General features: G+C 43.9%; 1 protein-coding gene across 2 annotated transcripts in view; it reads left to right on the forward strand.

Annotated features, from left to right (window-relative positions):
• Window positions 1–17,204, forward strand: part of FRMD3 (FERM domain containing 3) — a 324,332-nt gene that overhangs the window by 189,778 nt on the left and 117,350 nt on the right. For both annotated transcript variants that reach the window (XM_059411794.1, XM_059411793.1), the window contains exons 4-5: window positions 9,686–9,764; window positions 14,662–14,759. In XM_059411794.1, the coding sequence (XP_059267777.1) occupies window positions 9,686–9,764; window positions 14,662–14,759 (177 nt within the window). The remainder of the gene's footprint in view (window positions 1–9,685; window positions 9,765–14,661; window positions 14,760–17,204) is intronic.

A 17,204-nucleotide genomic window follows, 5' to 3' on the forward strand; every position in this document is an offset into this window, starting at 1 on the left:
CTGGGGGATGTCCTTCCAGGGGCTCCCTTCAGGAGCTCTCATGTTGTTTCAGGATGGACCACATGATTCAAAACTACAGGTCGTGTTTGTGGTCTAAATGTCTGACTGATAACCCTGATGAGCCAAGAGATTCCATGCTTGGTGTATGAGCACTGGAAGTGATTCAAACCTGGGTCAAGTGGGTAGTGTTATTCATGTTTCCGTTTGGTTGGAAACGCTTTATATTGCCTCATTTTTGGATGCAGTTTTATGGTATATAGTCTTGGGATGAAGTTACATAAGCTCTTGATTTTTGGCTGTGATAATTACCATTTTTACTAGTTGAGTCACCCCTACCAACATGACTCCTGAGGGTGTCGTTAGTTATACGACATCTACAGTAAGCAGGCACCTGGATCTCCTGCCCTCAGTGTCATGAACTTTTACTAACTTTCTTTTCTTTCTCTTTTTTTGGCTAAGATTCTCAGGTCGTTCTACTGTACACTCAGGAAGCAAAGCGGGAAACCAAAAAAAACTCATTATGACTTGCTTTATTGAGATATTTGCTTTATTGTGGTGGTCCAGAACTGAACCCACAGTATCTCTGAGGTCTGCTTGTGCAGGGCTAGATCAAGTTGAAGGGCTCTCCCTTATCCATGGAAGTTTCTTCTTTGCCTTCCAGAATAGGAACAACTTTAATGGGTTGAGTACTTAGGTCTCAAGCAATTGGCTGGGTGTTTTATGTCATTAACTCATTTCATCCTCATCATGGGCTCTTTATCAGGGGTCAGTGAACGATGGCCCCTGGACCAAAAGCAGCTTACCTTCTGTTTTTGTATGTCCTGTAGGCTAGAAGTAGGTGTCCTAATCTTAAAAGGATAGGAGGAAGAAAAAAGGCTAAAGACAAGACTTTGTGAGGTGTGCAGATGATATGAAATGAGATTTCAGTGTCTTTTTCTTTTCTTCTTCTTTTTTTTTTTTGAAGATTTTATTTATTTGACAGACAAAGATCACAAATAGGCAGAGAGGCAGGTAGAGAGAGAGGAGGAAGCAGACTCCTTGACAAGCAGAGAGCCCGACCAGGGGCTCGATCCCAAGACCCTGGGATCACGACATGAACTGAAGGCAGAGACTTTAACCCACTGAGCCACCCAGGTGCCCTGAGATTTCAGTGTCCTGTTGGAACACAGCCAGGCCCACTGGTCTCTCTCTTGTCTGTGTTTGCTTTTTTGCTTTTATACTATACCAGCTAAGTCTAGTAGTTGAGATGGAGACCTTGAGGCCTGCAAAGTCAAAAGCCTTTACTGTCTGCTCTAGGCAATGGATTCCATTATTATCTCCATTTTACAGAGGAGGAAATGGAAGCTGGGAGACTTGAGTTTGGCTGTAGCAATTTATCCAGATGCTGAACTTGAGGTTAGAAATGTTGGACCTCGAAGTCCTTATTAAAGAACAAGTGTTCGTGAGACAGCAATTGGGCGATCCAGGATTCCCTATGAGATCTCAGTGCCTGCGTGTGTGTGGGCGAGCCTGGTGCATGCGTCCAACCCCAGAGAACTGTAACAGGCGGAAGATTAATTAAATACAATGGAAAAAACAAAAAACAAAAAAAACCCCAAAAAACAGAAAAACAACCTCTTTGCTTTGGAAGTAGAGGCAACACAGTGCCAGTAGCATCTTGGAGGCTGCTGGTTGTCCTTTTAGTAGAAGAGTGACGGCGGGATTATCACTCTTGATGATGATGATAGTAACAGTTGTTGTTGAATGATCATGATCATTTCCAACCAAAAGAGAGCAGTCCTTAAGAGAGCAGTTCTCCGGCTGGCTCGTTAAAACCTATCCCGAGAGTTATAGTTTGTTGAATGAGTGAGTAATGCGCTGCCCTTTTGGTACTCAAGTGTCATTCTGCGCATGTGCGGAGAGTTTGTGCTCCCGAGCGGTTTCGCCTCGGAAGAAGCCGCACGGATGGAAAACCTGAATGTCACGGCATATGCCGCCTGCACAACGAAGTGGGGTGTGTCCCTCGGGTCTCACCGTGAAGCCCCCGCCCTCTCCCCGAGACACGGGAGGGACACTCTTCATTTGGTTAGGAATAAAACAAGGTATCAGTCGTGCTGAAGAGGCCAGGAACCCTGATGACTGCTTGGGGCTCTTTGGAAAACAAGGCTCAGATTTGCAGGGTGCTAGAGGCCCTGCTGGCACCAACAGACGCTTTGCCGTGTTTCTCCAGAGTCTTAAAATCTGACAATGGATCGTTTTCTCCCCAGTGGACTCCTAGAGGAGGAAGGCACAGGACAGCCGTAGCCCAGGTATAAACGTTGCCCTAACGTCTGTTTGAGGCACCAGCTCTAAGCTTCAACCGCAGTTTAAAGGCATTTAGGAGGGGCGCCTGTGGGGCTGAGTTGGTTAAACCTCTGTCTTGGTTAAGGCTCAGGTCATGACCTCTGGTTGGGGATCAGGCCTCGTGGCCCCGAGTTGGGCTCTGCTCTCACAGCTTCAGATAATCCCTCTGCCCCTCCAACCCTGCTCACGTGCATGTTCTCTCTTTCTGCCAAATAAACAGAATCTTTTTTTTTTTTTTAAGATTTTGTTTATTTATTTACAGAGCACAAGTTGGGGGAGCAACAGAGGGAGAGGGAGAAGCTTCCCACTGATCAGGAAACCTGATTCGGGGATTGATCCTAGGACCCTGGGATCATGGTTATGACCTGAGCCAAAGGCAGATGGTTAATCAACTGAGCCACCCAGGTGCCCTAAAATCTTAAAAAAATAAAAATAAAATATAAAACGTTGGGGAGATTTTTTTTGTAGCTGTCAGCCTGAGTGTATATGATAAAGATCTATGTGTTTATATGTATATCCCTGAAGTTATGTTTTTTGTTTTCCTGTAGCTCTATATACAATGATTAGAGGGAGACTGCCTTTTTTGAAAGGCTGCTAAATGATGTTTCTCTCTCAAACCCTCCCCCACCCATAAAAAGCCCCACTCTGTTTGTTTTTGTTTTTTATTTTCCGAATATTTGAGGATGATGATCATTGGTAAAAAATAGAAAGTTGTGTTCTTTGTTTTCACCCAGGACCCTGCTCAGCAGATCATTGTATGTCCCCAGCCCCATTTCTGGGCAAGATCTCAAAGTGGAGATGAGAAAATCTGTCTCTGCTTTGTAAATGACGATTCCTCCCCCTGTGTTCTCAGTGTTAACCAGCTATGGAAATGATGAGATACCCCAGGATCTGCTGATGCAAAAAGGGGGCCACTGAGCTGCCCTGTGGAGAGGCTTGGCCTCCCCAGCCCTCATGTGGCAGGTAATGGACGTCTGCAAGAGAGGTGCCCTGCTGTTCTCAGCACAGTTACATGCTCTAGGCCTTTTTAAAGTGGACTTTTGTTCTTTTTGCCCTCCCCTGCTCCTCAGTGGTATTCTTGTTCTTAGCACTTAACGTGGCTGAGTAAATGCTTCTCAGCTGAGTTCAATTCAGTCTCCTCCATCTCCTTCTCTTATTCCAGCATGAGTAGGATAAACATCCCAGTGAAACGCAAGTTCGGACTCAGGCCATGTGTACCTGCCAAGAGCCTGTGCAAACACCGGTGGAAGGTAGATGCGGGCCCCTGGTGCTGGCCTTTCTTCCAGAGCAGGAAGCAGAATTTAGGTGGCCTGTTCAAGGTCACTGTTGGAAGTCCCCTTCCAAATCTGGGGACTCATCCCCTGGGGGTTTGAGGTTGCCACCCCCCCCCACCATGTGTCCCTGTCATTGATGCTGAAGCCTTAACAACACAGTAGAAATGGGCTGCAGTGTCTTCCACCATGGGGTGGCCATGCTGCCCAGTCTAGTAAGGACAGTGACTATTCCCGATGACATTGTGGTGTAGGGTCCCAGTGCAGGGCGTGGGCTCTAAGCCTGGTGCATCCTGTTCCAAGGTATCTCCTCCATCATGTTTCCAGCTACTGAGTGTGCACCAAATGGTTGGCACAGACCAGACCAGATCAGAGTAAACTCCTTGAGTAGTTTAAGAACAAGAAGACTTGACATTGGAGTGGTAGTCCTTGTCTCTTGGAAAAGGGGATGGGCTCATCTCCACAAGGGGATTTCCCACCTGTCCAAGCCAGGCTGACCCTGGGAAGGCTCTTTTTGTAGCTAAATCCAAGTTCGCTTGCCCAGTGCACAGCAAAGCCAATCACGAAGACGTTGAATGTGCCGCAAGGAGGGCCTGATTCAAGCAGCAGCGAAGCAAGGAGACCGTAGGGCAAACTGCAACTTGCCTCCCCAAAGCCAGAGACTCTGGGATCCTTAAGGGCAAAGAAAAAAGGATCTGGGGATCGGGGAGAGGAGCTGTATGACTTCAGAATCAGATAGTATGTGGGAGAGGGTTGTACTTGTTTTCTGCACCTGTGTGGCCCTTCTGCCTACATTGTCAGTGGCATCCTTAGTATGAGCCGAGGGTCAAGTTTTAGGCTGTTCTGTGTCTCAAAACTTCATCCATTGGACTCAGGCACGTGCTCAGAGAGAAGGCCAGTGGTCCTGAGCCGTTCTGGCCAGTCTCTTAGTGAAACCTTGAGTCTCTGCAAAACAACTAAATGAACGTTTTGTTATTATGGTATCTAGGAATGTCATCTGTAGAAACATGGTTGCAGACTGTGTTCCAAGAATAAGGAGATTTGGGTAAAAAGGTACAATAGCACGTAAGAGTCCCATTAACCCTTTGGTTACCTGTTTCGCTTTTTTAGCGGTTATGCAGTTGGTATGGGCACAGGCCAGTGCTCCAAAGCTGGACTTTTGACCCCATACCAGTGCCAACACATTTGGGGGTGACTTTTTCCCTATCTTCTTGTTTAATGACTTAACATTTTCAATTCTATTTTTCCCTCATTTGGTTTTCTAGAAGGCAGTAAAGTGAACTGTACCTCACTGTCATGAATTTGGTTATAGTGGGGAGGAGAAAAGGAAAAAGAGGTGGTTTTTTTTTTCACCCCTAAAGTCTTTTCTGCTTTATTCTTGACTGTAGTATTTATGGCCTTCTAATGTCCTGTATATTTCATTTATTAACTTTGATTTTATACCTATTTATTCCACTAGAGTATGTCTCCCATGAAGACATCATTTTTATCTTTTATAGCTACTTTTATTAGTACATCTAAACTTACAGCTAATATCTCCTAGGTACTCAATAAGTATTTGTTGAATTAATTAATAGTCCCTCTAGAAATAGCAATTCTAACAGATTCCAATGTCCCTGAGTTTGTTCCAGATGTTGAAGGGCAGAAATTGAAGATATAGGACCAGGGGTTTTCAAAATCTAAATCCTAGGAGTTGCCGTAATCACTCAGACTATGGACCTTCTAGGCCGGTGTTTGGATGGGATGAATGCGATGGCCGGGCATGGCCTTTCTCTTTGACATCTGCCGCAAAGCTTGGGGTTAATCATTCATTCAGCTAGTCGGAGTCTATCAATAATTAGCTCTGGGGATAAAATGTTGAATGAGATCTATGCTCCATATCCTCCTACAACTTGCCATTCGTAACTAGATCAACATTTTTGAGGGGAAATTATTTATCTTTTCAGACTGTTCCAACCCTGTCGAGAAGCATTCCTTAGCTTTACTATTTGCTTTGTAATATAATTTTGCATCCAGAATCTTAAGAGTGTTTCTCGAGAAGGAGCCTACTGCTACATTAGCCTCTTCAGGCTTGGGCATAAAATCATATGCTCCTTTTAATTCTTCTTATATTAGTGACATGGGGTCAATATGAGAGAAAGACACAGTAGGAGTATATATGATGGTAAAAGAAAATGGATAGAAGATTTCAGACTTGAAGTGGCCTCTTTCTAAGTTCGTTTTCTGCTTCCTCCTCTCCTCTCTTCTCTGATAATGGGTCTAGTGATGAGTCTACTCCAAATACTGTGTATTAATTTCTCCCATGATCACACCCTAGAAAAACGGAAAGAGACGTCAGGTGCAACTTTCTATGTAACTTAGCAACTGCATATATGAAAAGGGTTAAGAGCATTGGTTTATAATAAACTCAGAGTAAATCACACTGAGATGAAGTTCTTGAGGGAGAGCAACAATTATGTCCAAACTGAGGCTGGTGATGATTCCCTCACCTGAGTGGATGTGGCAACCCCTGGGGCCTTGGACTTGAGACAGAGACCAGAATATATCCAGAATGAGGGTACTCAAAACTGTTTCATGTGAGGAGCAGTTGATAGGATGGAGGACATTTATTATCATAGAGAAGACTCAGAAGGACTGTAAGTGCTGTTTAAGAGCTTCCTTCAAGTGATGGAAGGGCTTTGCATATGGGAGAAGCATGAGACCATTCTGGAAACTCTGGGTTTAGAACAAGGATGTGTGTGGTTAGAAGGTGGGATTTTCCAAGGCATTTTTCAAGATGGCTGCCCCGGGGAGCTGTCTGTCTCAGCGCCCGATTCTTTAGGCAGAATGGGAGTCCTGACGTGTAGCCAAGGAGCTCAGACACCTCTCGTAGCCAGCCTAGGGCACAGTAAGCAGATATGCTGACCAAGAGGACAAGCAAATGACACCTGTTATTTGGGACCATCTTCTATGATCCTTCTTTCCCCAGGTTGCCTTCAGTGGGCTTTTATATTTCAGCTCTCTTTGGTTTTTATCTTGTTTTATTACTTAGCAGTTTAATCAAGCATGTAGTTCCCATCAGTGCACAAAATGGTCTTAACCTGTCGTGTCAGTTTGGGGAATGATGATTACATCTGGAAAAGCATACTTTACCAAAAACAGAAAGTCGCCTTTCCAGTGCTCTTTTCAAAGAGTTTCTAAATTTCAATTTAAGAGAGAAGATAGTATTTAATTACTGCATCCTTGCATATGGGATGTATGACAGGCTGTACCAGGTCATGGACAAGAACTGCAATATGCAGAATAATAAGGCCAGGCCCTTCTCGTGCCATCAAACAGCAGCGCACAAGGTAAATATGAAATGCAAAAGTATCATCATTGTTGCAGGCGATCTTGTTGCTTCAAACATTTTCTTCAGTTGCTTCATGGGTCCCTTACTGGCTAATGCAGCAAGTACTGGCTAGCGCAGCAAGATTTCCAAGTGTATACAACGGTGCAAAAAGCTTCATGCCACCAGGAAGCCACAGCAATCCGGTCCCAAGGATAAGGAAGGAAATGCCACACACAAAGCAGATGATGAACCACTTCAGCCTGGTGTTGAAACAGAGGGAGGCGGCAGCTAGGACCCGTGCAGTCAGCCCTGCTTCTCATTGTCCTGGCTGCTCAGGACCTCTCCTCCCTCTCCTGCTGAGCTTCTCCATGGCCCTGTTCCCTGTGCAATGGCGGCCCCGCTCATGGGAACCCCACGCCCTCCATTATTTTTCAGCTCCCTTTACAACATTTGCCCATACCCATTGACCCCAAAACTCAAATATTGGAAGTTTGTATTATAGAAATAAAAAGCACAAAAATCACATAAAAATCACATAAATCAAATTGTATTGCAGAAATGTGGAAACAATCTGAATGATAATTAAGAGAAGAGCAGAATACATTCTGCTGTATCCATAATATAAATTATAATGCAGTTAGTAGCGACAACAAGTTAGATCTATGACTATTGTCCCTGAGGGATGAGCAGAATAGAGAGTTAAGTGAGAAAAGCAAGAGAAACATATGTAGTGTGATCTCATTTTGTGAGAATCAGTTGTAAAAAAAAAAAAAATCCCTCACATATGTAATCATATTGGCAAGGATTTGTGTGAGTTTGGCAAAAAGGGTCGAAGAATATTGATGAAGTTGTTGATGGTGGTGGGAGAGTTTGGGGTAAGCTTGGTGGGGACCCAAGGGATGGAGGGACAGGAATAGAGACAAAGTGAAGAAAAGTAAAAGAGGGTGGTTTTTCCATTCATCTGTCTGCCTACCCATCTGTGTCTCCGTCTATCCACTTGTTATATGTCCATCCATCTATCCATCTGTCTGTCCATCCACTCTTTCCATCTGTCTACTATGATCGATCAATCATCGTCATTGATTGTGCTTAAACATGTATTAATTTTGAAGACTAGTAGAAGAAGAAAAAATTTTCTTATTTTTTTCCATTTTTTTGCTCTATTCTTCTCTTATAAAAATAGTCTTAATCTTTCTACTAAGGACAATCCAGAGATTTTGTAATAAAAAACATTAGGTTTAATCCTTTAAAGGTGATGACCTAAACAAATTACAAGAAATCTAGAAAATGTATAAAGAGTAAATATTTTGAGTCAAAACTGAAATTCTAGATGTCATGAAAGATGAATGACTTGAGAATCACTGCTATTTTTTTTTTTTTTTTTTTGCTGTATAGATGGTGTTTATTTTCTTCTAGTGCTCCAGAAAAATGTTTCCCTAAATCTAGGGAACACAGGGGTGGGTTAGGAGCATCCAACTCAGTTAAAAAATTTCCTAGTTCCTGGTAGAGAAGTAGGGCATTGAATGGAAAGAGTTCTGACATCTGTGTGTGTGGGTGTATGTGTATAATCGGTTTTTCTCTGCTGAGATGGCCAGAAAGATGCTTGTGTTTTCCTGTGATTTGGATGATTTCTTTCAAATTATTTTCGAGAACTGTTTTCCATATTAAATTATACTCATTATGCATTCATATTTAATGCTGATAGTTCTTTCCACATAAAGAATTTGTCTACGTACAGAATAGCCCCAGGCATTATAGAGATGGCTGGGGATTTAACCCCTCCTTGCTGTGAAAGAGGATTTGGGCAAGTATAGGGTGCTGTTTCATTTAGGCATTTGGACATAGACTTGGAGTTGATCCCAAGTAGCTGTACTGAAACAAAGGCAAAACATGAGCAAGTGTCTAAGAGCCATAGAAATAATAATGTTAACTATTGTATTTCTTTCACCTTAAAGTGTTCATTTTATATGCTAATTGAAATTTGAAAGCATCTTACTACACTTGTATGCATTTATTAGATCACACTTGTGTGCATTTATTAGATCAACATTGTAAGCCAACACTTTCTATAATTAAGGGTATCAGAAGTCCTATAGAAGCCACTTAGGTGGTCCTTCAGTACCAGATATTTAATGCACTTAGAACATTCTAGAATCATGAACCTCAATTGGGACTTCATTCTGCGCAGTGCCATCTTGATTCATACAAATCAGTGTGTTATAGAAGTGTTTGTTTTCATAGTGACTGCCTCATAGATAATACTCAAATAATACTAAAAATATATACAAAGTAAGATCTGTGCATGGCTGACTCCATTTTTAAAATTGCGATTTCAGTTCAAAAGCACCATTGTTTTGGGAAAACTAGTCATGTGCAGTGACATTTTTCCACCTCACAGTCTGAAAAATATCTCACTAGGGCCCAGACCAGAGTGGGCAATTTATCTGTCACAAACTGGTGGGAAGAATCAGGAGGAAAAAAATGCTGTTTGAAGCTATGGCCTGGCGAGAATGTGACGTGGAAAGTTGTGCTAACTGACTAGGTTGCCCGTGTCCTGCATTGGCTTTGGGCGTCCTGTCAAGCATTTTCTTTAGTTGTCACTGTGGCTTTGTTTCCTTGGGCATAATAAGATCTGCTTCCGCCAGAAAAATCCCTTTCTCCCCTGCCCCCAGCCCCCCAAGGCTAGGCTGTAACTTCACGGCTGACTTTCCTGTGTGTTGGAGTCCTTGGTCTTTTGCTGCTTTTCTCATGCCTTTTTTTTTTTTTTTTTATGATGTTTCAGCTCATCCACCATACACCATGTGCTTTAGAGTGAAATTCTACCCACACGAACCCTTGAAGATTAAAGAAGAGCTCACAAGGTATTTTCCATTTGTTTGTATGTTTAACCCGCACCTTTAACCAGCCAGAGTCCTCCCAGGCTAGACGCGCCGCCTGTCTAGAGCAGCACTGTCTCCACGAAGCCGACACCCAGTTTGGTATTTTGGCTTGGAATGTTTCTCTTGCATTTAATTGTCTTGGGATTTTTCAAACAGTTGTCATTGGGAGTGTAATTAACTGCACACAAAAAAAGCGGTGGTTATAAGGAGGAGGTATTCTCTGAAAACATCTGACAGTGGAGTGCTAAAAATAAACGGAAGACGACTGTCTTTATGATCCGGGTGAATTCATAGCTAGTGCAGCCCCTAGGGACGATCTTTTGGATCTGAGCTGTTCTGGAAGGGAAATGATCACTGGATAGGATGAGCTATTTGTCACCCCGCATTCCTCTTGCAGAATGGCTAACCGTGGGGCTGTTTTCTCTCCACTTGTAAACTCTTCTCAGGCCGACTGGGAATTTTCCAGTTCTCCGCTCTTCTCCCTTCTGACCTTCCTGGGCTGGGGCCATATTCAGTCCTTGTCCTGGGGTTTTGCTTTTGAGAACAGTCCCAACTAGTGCAGCTGAGAAGGGTCCCAGGAAGTCAATAGTGCTTAGTTCTTGACGAGACTCTGATTAGGTGACAAAAGTCACTGTGCACGATCAGCTCTCAAAATAATCATCGTAGGTCCAAATGCATCAGAGATGCAAGGGGATGCATTTTAGCTTATTGGATATTTCACTTTCTCCTTATTCATGAGTCCCCAGTAAAGCTTGACCCCTGTGGCACCGAGGTGACCTTGTGAGGGAGCAGCTGGTGCCCTTCTTTATTGTTAATTTGCACACAGCCATTAGTGAGCTTTGTGCTTGGGGATGGGGGCAGGTGGACACGAGGCACACATAAATAATGGACATCATAAGTGGTGGTGGGCATTTTGCAACTTGACCTGCGTTTTAAAGATATTAAGGTAGAATTCACGGAACCTAATTTCACCACTTCCAAGTATACAATTCAGTGTTATTAAGAACATTCACATTGTTGGGTGACCATCACCAGTATCTCATTCCGAAACATTTCCTCATCACTGAAGAGGACCACCGCACTCATCCATCGGCAGTTGCTACTCACTCTTCTCTCCCCAAGCCCCTGGCAGCCACTCATCCGCTCATTTATTTTGCTGATTCTGGAGATTTCGTGTAAGTCGGATCATGTGATATTTGGCAGGGGCTGCATGAAATACAACAACAACAACAACAACAACAACAAAAGATGTTTGTCTTGCCCTCTGGGTGCCGATAATGTAATTAGAAAGATTAAATCAAATACTACTTCTGGGCATTATTTAGTCAGATGTCAAAATGGCTCACTTTTGTCATATGTTCTCTTTATAATGTTGTCTGGAGGATAAAAATTGGATATGTGTCAGGATACAAGTTAAGTATGGCTCTTTTGTTGTTGAGAAAAGTCCCATTTGGAAGTAGAAGAATACGAAGTGTTAGTTAATAACTCCGGTCCAGTTCTTCTCAATTGAATTTGCTAACATTTCCCTGCATTTGACTGACTAGCTGAGGTAGGAAGAGTGGAAGGTTGTGAACATTTTTATGTCTCCACAGGAAAGTATGTGAATCTTCTGTCCTTGCACAGATAGAAATGGACTTTTCTTAGTCCATCCAATCCTTAGAATTCAAAACCAATCTAGAAAGAGTGGCCTGCCTCCGGTACTTCTGGTTTAAACCCTAACTTGAAATCAGCGAGGGTGAGACAAACCACGAGAGACTCTTGACTCTGGGAAATAAACTGAGAATTGGGGAAAAGGAAGTGGGTGGGGGCACGGGGGTCACCGAGTGATGCATATTAAGGCAGGCACCTGATGTGATGAGCACTGGGTGTTATACACAACTAATAAATCACTGAACACTACATCAAAAACTAACGATGTACTATATGCTGACTAATTGAATTTATATCTTAAAAAAAAGTTGCATTCTAAAACAACTTCATTTTTCTTTTGATAACTTGTTATTTTGTTGTAAAATTAAAGTTTAAGGAGAATTTGCTACATGAGAATTTAAGATTACGTTCACGACCATGCTTAGAGGTAAAGAAACTTTGGAGATTAAAGGCAGGTAGGAAACAGTAAAACAACAAATACTCATTAAAGAGGGGGATTTGTCCTTCATTTATCTCTCCATTTACACAGTCCTCTTATAATCCTTTAGATCTCTAGGGCTTTTGTAAATGCTGCATACAATTGAATGTAATCAAAATATTTTGGTTTTACTTCTTCTTTTTTTAATTTTTTTTTTTTTTTTTTTTTTTTTTTTTTTTGGTAGAGAGAACTATCTTTAAGTTCGTGTTGGATAGAGAAGCAGTATTTTTTTTTTTAAAGATTTTATTTATTTGCTAGAGAAAGAGACAGTGAGGAAGAGAATACAAGCAGGGGGAGTGGGAGAGGGAGAAGCAGGCTTCCTGCCGAGCAGGAAGCCATGCAGGGCTTGAGCTCAGGACCCTGGGATCATGACCTGAGCTGAAGGCAGATGCTTAATGACTGAGTCACCCAAGCACCCAGAGAATCAGTATTGTTAATAGTGGCCCAAGAATGTATGTCCCAGATCCTCTTGTGCTTTTGTTGCTTAATCTTTTCATACAGGAATGATGCTAAAAGGAGATGCATTATTATTATTTTTGGTGGCTATTATATTAAAAAATATCTGAGCCTGATGCTATTTCCAAGGCTCAGTGGATTTTGTCAAATGCACAGTAATCCATGATTATCTCTAGAGATTGCTGATCCCAAGGACCCAAGCTCTGGTGTTATGAAAGCAGATTTTCTTGCCTCGGGAAGCTTCTGTCAAACTTAATTTCAGAATTCTGAGATCAGAATCCAAACCTCTCATTCATCAGTACATAGCTATTTGAAACTATTTTTCACTACTCAACTCATCAAAAATGGAAAGGAATGCTTCATGTTCATTGGGTAACATTGAACAAGTAAACAAGAAACTTTGTGGCATTCGGCCTGGAAGTGTGTAGCCTTTAAAAAGGGGAAGATTTGATCCTATTTGTGTGACCTTGGTTATCTGAATGGCTGTGGCCTGAAAGGCTCTGGGCCTCAAAGTCAGGTCTCCAGACCAGCAGGAACAGCACCTGGGAACCTGGCCCCTATTCTAGACCTGGGACAGGGCTCAGCAATCCGAACTTTCACGAGGCTTTCAGGTAATTTTAGATCATGTCAAAATTTGAGCACTACTCCCAGAAAGTTTATTGTCAAAAGTACCAGCTTCTTTTGGCAAATCCTGCTGTGTACACCTCAGTGGGTTTCGTGTGTTCACAAAGTTGTGCCATCATTGCCACAATCTAATCCGAGAACATTTTTATCAGCCAGTACTCATCCAGTCATTCCTTGTTTCCCCTCCTTCTCTCTCCCCTGACAGCCACTAACCTACTCTGTGTCTCTCTAGATTTCTCCATTTTGGACATCTCGTGCGAATAGAACCATATAGTATGTGGCCTTTTATGTCTGGCTTCTTTCCACTTAGTGCACTGTTTTCAAGGCTCGTTCCTGCTGTGCGTGGATCCGTACTTCATCCTTCTTTGTGGCTGAATAATATTCCAGTGTGTGCCTGTTCCACTTTCTTTTATCTGTTCATCAGTTGATGGGCATTTGGATTTTTCCACTTTTTTTAGTATTATGAATAGTGCTGTTATGAAAATTTGTGCATTTTTTTTCCAATTTAATTGGATCTGGAGGCAGTGTCCACAGCTTGGTATTTTTTTTTTTTTTTTTTTTTTTTAAAGCTCCCTGGGTGGTTCTAGTTTGCAGTCAGTGCTGAGAACCATTGGTTTGGAACTTTGGTACTCAACATGTGGACCACGGATCAGCAGCACAGCCTCAGCATTAGAAATACTTATTAGAAATATGGACTCTGATGCCCCACCCTGATCTACTGAATCACACTCCATGTTCTCGCAGGACCTCTGCGTCATTCGTGGGCTCACACAGGTGTGCGAGGCTCTCATGTACGGAACTCTTAGGGTCCTTACCTACCAAGTATCATGCTGTTTCTCTGGCAAATTGTGTACCAGACTCTGGGCGAGAGATTTCTGAAGGACTGCCTTTGTGCCCTGCAAGCAATTCCACACCAAGTCAGGCAAGGGGGTGTCTGTCAGTTGAGCCTCTGCAGTGTCCCCAGAGTCCAGTATACAGCATAAAGCAGGAATGAGATAGAGAGAGTCATCAGATGGAAATGGCAGTGGGCCCCTAATACTTTGCTGTGTCCAGTGTGCTTTAGATGACCCAGCGTCCAGAGTTGGGGACCCCCTTTGACCGGCCCGTTTATATCATAATCAGGTTTGCCTGGCCGCCGCGGGCATCTGAGTGTGCTATCCCTGGAGAGGGGGACAGCGCACAAACCAGAGGACAGCTCTAGTTGTGAATAAATTGGCTTTCTGGGCTCATAACCAAGTCCTTTTGAGACTGATGAATGTGAGTCCGTCTGCTGCTGAGACTCCTCTCCAGATACCGAACGAGTCCCTTCTCGTACTCTTCATTTCACACAGAGTGTGGGCACCTGTACCTGTTGGGGGGGCGGCGGGGGTCACCATGTGGGGGTTCCTTCCAGGAACTGTGGCCGCTGGGCCCTGTGGCTTTCCTCTTCCTCATGTCTCTTTAAGGAGGGCCCACTGCCCAGCTATAGAAGCTGCCACGGTCACGGTCCCATCAGATTTCCTGAATCCCGAGGGTCCCTCGTTTTCATCTGCTCGCCCTCCGAGGGGCTGGGTGTGGCTCGGCTGCTCCCGGGAGCTAAGTAGAGCAGGTGGATGGAGCATGAACGATCCTCCCACTTCTTCCAGGCTTCAGCCAAGACTTCCGCTGACTCTCGCTCATTTTGTGTTACAGGTATCTTTTGTACCTGCAGATTAAAAGAGATATTTTCCATGGTCGACTGCTCTGCTCCTTTTCAGATGCTGCCTACCTGGGTGCCTGTATCGTTCAAGGTAAGTGTGGCTGCAGCTGCCCACCCCTCTGAGGGGCTGTGGGGTGTTCTGCGCTCCGAGCTCTGACTGCCAGGCATGGCATCTGTTGGGTATAGTGAGGGGGAATGTCTGTCCAGGGAGGTAGGTGTCAAACAGTTTGAAATGAACTGTCCAAGTGTTTACATATATAAATGCATTTATATATATATACACACATATATATGTATATATATAAAATATTTACTCTTTAAAAACACTTAAAAATAATTAAAAATACTCACACATAAATTATAAAATTATACATGTAAATAAATATAGACAAATATATACAACAATATATATTACATATAATATATTCCTGTGTGTAGAGATGTGTCCACGTGCAGTGTATCGAACTCCTCAGTTTTTCTAGCCATGGAGCGTGACGAGAAGAGGGCCGGACTCACAGTCTGTCATACCCAGGTCAAGTCTCACTTCCCAGCCCCTGGCCATCTCAGCACAGACAAACTGTCTTCGCTCTTTAAGTGTATATTAAATGGGATGGCATGCCTCGTTCACTGCTCTGTGAAGATTCCACGAGACTTATTTTCAGGGTTGAACCAGCCCCAGGGGGTGGGGCGTTGGGAAACCGTGAACACATATGACCCAGGTGTTGGTTTCTGGATATTTCTACCTGTAAGAAAAAAAAAAAAAAAACACCTGAAAGGTGGCCTCCTGGGCTGGAGGTGGTGCAGGGCCATGGGGGTGGGTCCAGGACCCGAATGACTCGGGTGTTCTGTTCCCCTGGGCCGGCTGGGAGGCAGCTGGCAGCAAGTCCTATTTGGAGGGACCCAGGTGATCCAGCCTTCTGTGGTGTGACTGCCAATGACGTGCTTATGAGAGAAGCGGGGGAGAAGGGAGAGATGAAGAGAGGAAGGGAGAGGGAGAGGAGAGGTAGGGAGGTGGAGGGAGGCAGAAGGAAGGGAGAGGGAGGACAGTTATCAAGTGAGCGTGTCCTCTTTATGAAGGGTCTGGAATAATGTAGGAGCTTGCAAAGGGTCATAAGCAGGTCATGACCATTGTCTGCCTTCACAATTCCGAGCTTCGTTCGTAGCTGAAGAGAGACACCCGTGGTTCCCCTGGGGTTTCACTGTCGCCCATCACTCACCCCGTGGGGTGCCCCATGCCGTGAAATAGTTCATGGGGCCCTGTTTCTGGGTGTGTGTGCTTCCTGAAAATTCTGAAGAGAGTGTCTGTGTGGCTCTCCTCCTCCCCCGGGATCGATCCAGTGCTGCCCAGCGGATGTCGGCAGAGGTGTCAAAACCCTTGGAGATATTCAAGTTTAAAGTCAGAACTACAGTGATACAGTGATGAGAAATGGTCCTTCCATCTGCCCCGCGGTGGCGTATGTGCCTCCCAAAAAACCCACCTCTCTTAACAGCAGAGCTAAGGAAAGGATGTTAAAACCCAGTCTGCCTTTCCCTGCAGGGCTGCGAATTCCTGGTTAGGGTGCACTGTCCTCCGTAAGGGTAAAGCAGATCAATACTAATCCAAGCACCAGACCAGCACATGAGCATTTCAGAGCACATTTAGGCATTAGTGAATCACGGTCAAGTCTCCAAGGACAAGCTCAGTAGGGCTTTGTAACAGGAAACTCGCCATCCTGTTTTATGTTTGCAATAAAGCCACCAGGTCTCCCCGCTGGACAGTCAGGGCCCATGGCGCCATTGTCCCAGAGCACACACACAGCTGGAAACAGACCGGCAGACCTTGAAAGGACCCTTCAGCTCTCAGATACAACAGTGTCCGCGGGCCGTTTATAGCAAATCCAATAAACGCTGGATTCATGATGTTCTCTGGTGTTTGGGATGATCTTTCAGCAACTCTAAAGATCATTACAAATGCAGATAAAGATCTGCTTTGTTGGACCTGTTTATGCTTACTGGGAGAGAGAGAGAGGGAATGTGGAGCAAAAGACTAGAAAGCAGGAGGCCTTGTGGCTTTTCAGTAGCTTCGGACTCACTAGCGCCCTCTGTAAGAGTGTGTGTGAAACTTCAGAATATTCTCTACAGAGAAGACACAGTCTGTTGCTACTTGTAGATACTGAATACAGCAAGCGTATTTAGTACGTGCAATGCGTTTTTTCCATAATACAAATTGCAGCACACATACCCCAAACCCGAGGGATCTATATACTTCTTTTCTTGGTGAAAATAGCATCTTTCCCATTCCTTCTATAGAACCGTAACATAGTGGGATTGTCATTTTTACCTCCTCTGCCTGGTGTGTACCAGATATTCAGAACTGAATTTGAACTCAGTTCAGATATCCCTTCCTCTGAGAAGTCTTCCTGGGCTTACTAAAGTAGCCTCTCTCCTGCACCCCATTCTGTCTCCTACCTCTGTTTTGTCATCTTTTAAGCGATTCTGTCTGAAATTATGTCTTTGAGTTGTTTGGGGACTTCTTAGGCATTCTCTTGATGTAGAA

This window comes from Mustela nigripes, chromosome 9 (assembly GCF_022355385.1).
Source record: "Mustela nigripes isolate SB6536 chromosome 9, MUSNIG.SB6536, whole genome shotgun sequence".
Taxonomy (NCBI): domain Eukaryota; kingdom Metazoa; phylum Chordata; class Mammalia; order Carnivora; family Mustelidae; genus Mustela; species Mustela nigripes.